This window comes from Parasteatoda tepidariorum, chromosome 8 (assembly GCF_982258835.1).
Source record: "Parasteatoda tepidariorum strain Cologne lab strain chromosome 8, Ptep-v5.0, whole genome shotgun sequence".
NCBI lineage: Eukaryota > Metazoa > Arthropoda > Arachnida > Araneae > Theridiidae > Parasteatoda > Parasteatoda tepidariorum.
The window spans coordinates 37716080-37721495 of record NC_141762.1 but is presented as its reverse complement, the minus strand read 5'-3'; the positions used below and the strand labels follow the sequence as shown (position 1 = coordinate 37721495).

Here is a 5416-nt window from a genome sequence, read left to right as displayed (position 1 = left end):
TCATTAGATCAAAAGTTATTCAAAGTGGTCAAAATTGTTTTCTCGCACTGTACAATACGATAAACTTGTAAATGTTAAGATGTTAAGAAAAGTTAATATATTTAAATAAACGTATGGACTTTTTCCAAGCGTGTAAAATAATAAAAATTAAAATTCGAGAGGAAAATTTTAATTTTAGCAAGAGGCAGAATCCCGAGTAAAAATATTAAACATATTAGTCTATTTTTTGCATGGAATATTCCTCTAAAGTGTAGTTCATGTGACAATAGCCTTTATATATTCTGTACACTCTCGAAATTACAATCTGCAGTTAAACTTTTTAGAAAGCTCAATTTTCCTAAGTATTTTAGCAAAGCTGCATAATGTTGACTCGTGAATGCTTGAGGCAAAATAAAAATATGGTGAAAGACTATTTATTTTTCCTTGATATTGGCGGCACATTGGAACATAAAAAGTACGAAGTTCTTTTAAAACCATACATTGATTTTGTGAGTTTGGGTCTTTAATGATGATGACCATGGTGATGATGGCCGTGGTGATGTCCGTGATGATGATGATGTCCGTGATGATGGTGATGGCCATGGTGATGGTGGTGTCCATGGTGATGATGATGTCCATGATGATGATGATGTCCATGATGATGATGGTGGTGGTGTCCATGGTGATGATGGTGACCATGATGATGGTGATGACCGTGGTGATGATGATGGCCGTGATGGTGGCCATGGTGGTGATGATGCCGAGCATCTACTCCAACGGTGGATTCCGCATTGCTTTTTATAGCTAACAATACGATGCACACAGCAACCAGCAAAACAATAGAAAGCCTCTAAAAATAAAAACGAAAGCTTTAGTTTCTACCATTTGTTTAAAAGGAAAAGAACTCTTAATGTATGAATTAATAACTTAGTTCTTTTTTTTTAAACATTAAAATTAAAATTATTTTTGCAACTTACTTAAAAACATGTTAGAAAATCTCTGCATTTTAGAATTAAATTACATTTTAAGCTTATTTATATGATTCTCTTTAACATAAAATTGATATAACCTATATAATAATTTCAAACGATAAAGTTAATTGTTTGACACTAAATGTATCTGAATGGTGAAATGCCTATATCAACTATTATACCATGATCTAATTTTTCAGTTGCTTGAAATTTTTAAAATCAATTAAAATTTTGAAAAAATTCAAACTCTGTAAAAATTTGAACTTTGAAGGTAATTTTTATAATGAAAAATGCGTGTTATTATGAAGCGCACTATTTGCACACTATATTCCTACAACATTTATATTTTTGGTACTATGATACATATTTTTACTTTCAGCAAGACACTTAAAATAACTATTTTAAAAGAACAATCTGGTAAATAGTATGTAATAAAATTGTTAACTCAGAAATTATCTGCAATTGAAAAACTAACTTAAACTTGAAACATTTAAATACGCTATTACTAAGGCAAAACTAATAGTTAGAGCTTTAATTTTACTGTTAATTCACGATATACAATTGTTTCAAACATTATATCAGAATTAAAAGTTAAATAATGTTTTAAATGAAATTCAAAATAACAATAATTTACCATCTTTTCTAGAATTTCGTTGAAGTAGATGCCAAAGCAACTTCTTCTAATCCAAGAATAATTTTAGAACAGATTGATGATTTACAATTCTTTCCTTCTGCTTTTATAGTAAGAAAGATTTATAACAATGCTATTGAATTCATTTTACGAAAAAAAAGGTAGTGTTTTTTATATACTCTATTAATACTATTTAACGCAATGGTCACGCATGACAGCAAGTTCAAGATTGACCAATTGATAGATTAGATAATATAGAAGAGTAACTCCTTCACTTTCTATTTCTTGGCTTGTTACAGCAAATTCTGTGAACCGTAATACTCTGTTACTTTCGATTACGGAAACTATTTGTGACATAAACTTTTTAAAAAGTTGATTACGAAATTAGTGTTGGTACACATCATCTAAAATATTTATAATTTCAGTAAATATTACATAAAATATATTTTTTCATTTATTGTAAAAAAAATCCTTAACCCCTTAATTCTCGCTAACGTAAAAATGACAGGGTGAGTTTTCGCTCGCTATTTCTCGGTCCCGTGATATTGACGGGCTGGAGTGTTCAGTAGGAATGCGCAAATAAGAATAAAACTAATTCATTTCTTTTCCCCGGAAAACATTTTATTTCGCATTTCACACACCATATAGCAGTACCAGGATATTTTTAAGGTAAATGTAAATAGTTAGTTCATTTTAAACTAGATACTAGCACTTATCAAATACGTGTATTTGGCAAAATAGACACTTTTATGGCTGTTTTCTTGAAAATTAACAGATCGTTAAGGTGTTAAATGACATGATTAATTTTGCCAAGCAAATCAAAAAAATCTTTCATTTAAAAAGCACATAAAAAGGATATTTTAAAATTACTGCATTAGAAAAGAGGTGTTAAATTGTAGAAGAAAAAACAATTCAAGCCATTTTGGAATATTAAATCAAATTGATACAATCGGTTTTAAAAATCAGTATTATTTGTGAGAGAAATATCAACTATTGCTTAGATCTTACTTATAACTTACATGTATTCTTAAGCTTTGTTTTCGGGAGAGTTTGTAATCCACTTTTTATCATTATTATAGATGAAGGAAAGAGTAACCAAAATATATTATACACCCCTTAAATAGTTTTTGTTTCAATTGAATGAAGATTGTTTCCGAAAATATACTATTTCATGGTACATGCATATGAAAGCAGCTTTAAAAAAAATAGTTTTATACTGTAATACAAGAACAGCCAGACTAAACTTTTGATTCTTATGCACTTTTCTTCTTCATTTTTTCAATTGTTTCCTTAAGACTGTTCATTAACGATGTAATTTTTAAGGTGTACATATTAGTCACATGTGTCAATAAAGTTCTCTTGAATTGTTATACTTATTTCTGACCAAACATCAATAAACATTAGTTATTAGTTTCGAAAAACGTAACAAACATAATAACATTATAACAATAACATAATAACGTAAACAAAATAATAATTTTCTGAAAAAGGTGCTCATTATCAGAAGAAGAAAAATCAGCTGGGAACCGGCTCGAGCTCGTTACGAAGTTCTCATATGTTTTTTTACTACTTTTAGTCAAACCATACAACCATTCAAAAATCCGTTTCAACTTAGGCTTACTCACTAGCATAAAAATATTATCGATCTCAGACTCGGAAAGTATACAAGCTTGAGCGGGCTTAAAAAGCGAGCCCTAACTCATCTTTTTTTACACACTTACTTAAACTATTTTATAGCCAAGATTCAGCCGATATTTGACTTATATAAAATTGTCAAATTCTCCCGATATTTTATAGCCGTTATTCAGCCTATGTCAGTTCAATATAAAAGTGTCAGACTCAACCGTTGTTTTGTAGCTGTTATTCAGCCAAAATAAACCCTACATAAAATTGCCCGATTGTCTCGATATTTTATAGCCGTTACTCAGCCAATATAGACCATAGATAAAATTGTACGATTCACCATATATTTTAAAGCCGTTCTATAGTCAATATAGACCCGATTTAAAATTGTCCAATTTACCCTTTATTTATTAGCCGTTACTCATCCCATATTGGCCATATATAGAATTGTTACGATATTGACCGTATATAGAATTCACCCGATATTTTATAGCCACTATTAAGACAATGTTTACCCCTTATAGAAATTGCCAAATTCATGTGATTCCCTTATTTAGCCAATATCGGCTCTATACAGATTTGTTCAGTTCACCCGATATTTTATAGCCGTTATTCAACCCACCTTGGTTCGATATAGAAATGTCCAACTCATCCGATGTTTTATAGCAGTTAATCAGCTAATACTTAAAATTGTCCGATTGTCCCAATGTTTTATAACAGTCACTCAACCCGTACAGATAATATGTAGAATTGTACGATTCACCCGATATTTTAAAGACGTTATTTTTTTAGACCACCACTTTATATTATTCTTTAAAAGAATGTTTCTTTATCAGAATACTTTAATATGTGATTGTATTCTGTATCAGATTACCTTAATATGATACGAGCTTCGAAATTTAAATTTATTTGAGACCACCACTACAGATTATTCTTTAAAAGAATGTATCGGTATCAGATGAACTTTATAATCAGATTTCTAAACGCTAAAGCCATATCCTAAAAAATTTAATTCCTTTTATTGACATACTTTTTCGAGAAACATTCCTGTCTGTGTTTTAAAATGTATTAAAATGCGTGCGTGCATTAAAAAAATGTTTTAATGTATGTATTTATTTACCTTTTATGTATCAATATTAACTTAGTAAATTTAATTTATTGCAAGATTAGATTTCTCTGAATAAGCACACTTTTTTTTTTCAACGGATTCGAGTTTCTGACCTACAAAATATAGGGAGTAGCCGCAATCTGCGAAGTATTGACCCCATTGTTTAGCCAGGAGAGCGGTTCAATGTTTGCACCCCTTAATGTTAATTTCAGTTTTTGCGTTTTTCGCCATAACTCGAGAACTTTTTAGTCGAATTAAAAAAAAAATTGTGAATTTTAAATATACTTCTTCAAAATTCTATTTCTCATGAACTATTCTACCGATTTCGCTCAAATTTCGTATTTTGTCACGTAAAATTACATACATTAAACTAATGTAAAAGATTATATATCTTACAATTCAAAATTTTTTCGACTATTATTAAATAAAAAATAATAAATGTATACAAAAAAAAAGTTTTTTGCATAGAATTATGTTTGGATAAACGAATTTTATAAGTATGTGCAGAAACTTGTCAGTTCGCTTAAAAAGTTCTCGAGATATGGCGAATCCGTAAAAAGTAAAATTAGCATTAAAGGGTCTAAGCTTTGGACTACTCTCCTGATCAAACTATGGTGATTTCGGTTACCCCCTATATTTTGGGAGTCAGAAACCAGAATCCGTTGAAAAAAAGGTATGCTTATTCAGAGAACGTACGTTTTTGTGTCTGATTTCATAATTTAAAATATCGTCTGCACTGATTAATTAGCATATTTGAGGTCACCCCCTCGAACCTTTAAGAATGATTCCTAGAACGTGAAGATCCTATCATTAGATCAAAAGTTATTCAAAGTGTTCAAAATTTTTTTTTCGCACTGTACAATACGATAAACTTGTAAATGTTAAGATGTTAAGAAAAGTTTATATATTTAAATAAACGTATGGACTTTTCCCAAACGTGTAAAATAATAAAAATTAAAATTCGAGAAAAAAATTTTAATTTTAGCAAGAGGCAGAATCCCGAGTAAAAATATTAAACATATTAGTCTATTTTTTGCATGGAATATTCCTCTAAAGTGTAGTTCATGTGACAATAGCCTTTATATATTCTATACACTCTCGAAA

At 29.7% G+C, this 5416-nt stretch overlaps 1 protein-coding gene across 1 annotated transcript; it reads right to left on the bottom strand.

Moving 5' to 3' along the window:
- Window positions 1–427: 427 nt before the first annotated feature.
- Window positions 428–1724, bottom strand: LOC147806082 (uncharacterized). The gene is made up of 2 exons (XM_087149425.1): window positions 1585–1724; window positions 428–829 (listed from the first exon to the last, which is right to left on the bottom strand). Exons 1-2 carry the CDS (start codon window positions 1585–1587, stop codon window positions 503–505), a joined length of 330 nt encoding a protein of 109 aa, XP_087005551.1. The 5' UTR covers window positions 1588–1724; the 3' UTR covers window positions 428–502.
- Window positions 1725–5416: the final 3692 nt, after the last annotated feature.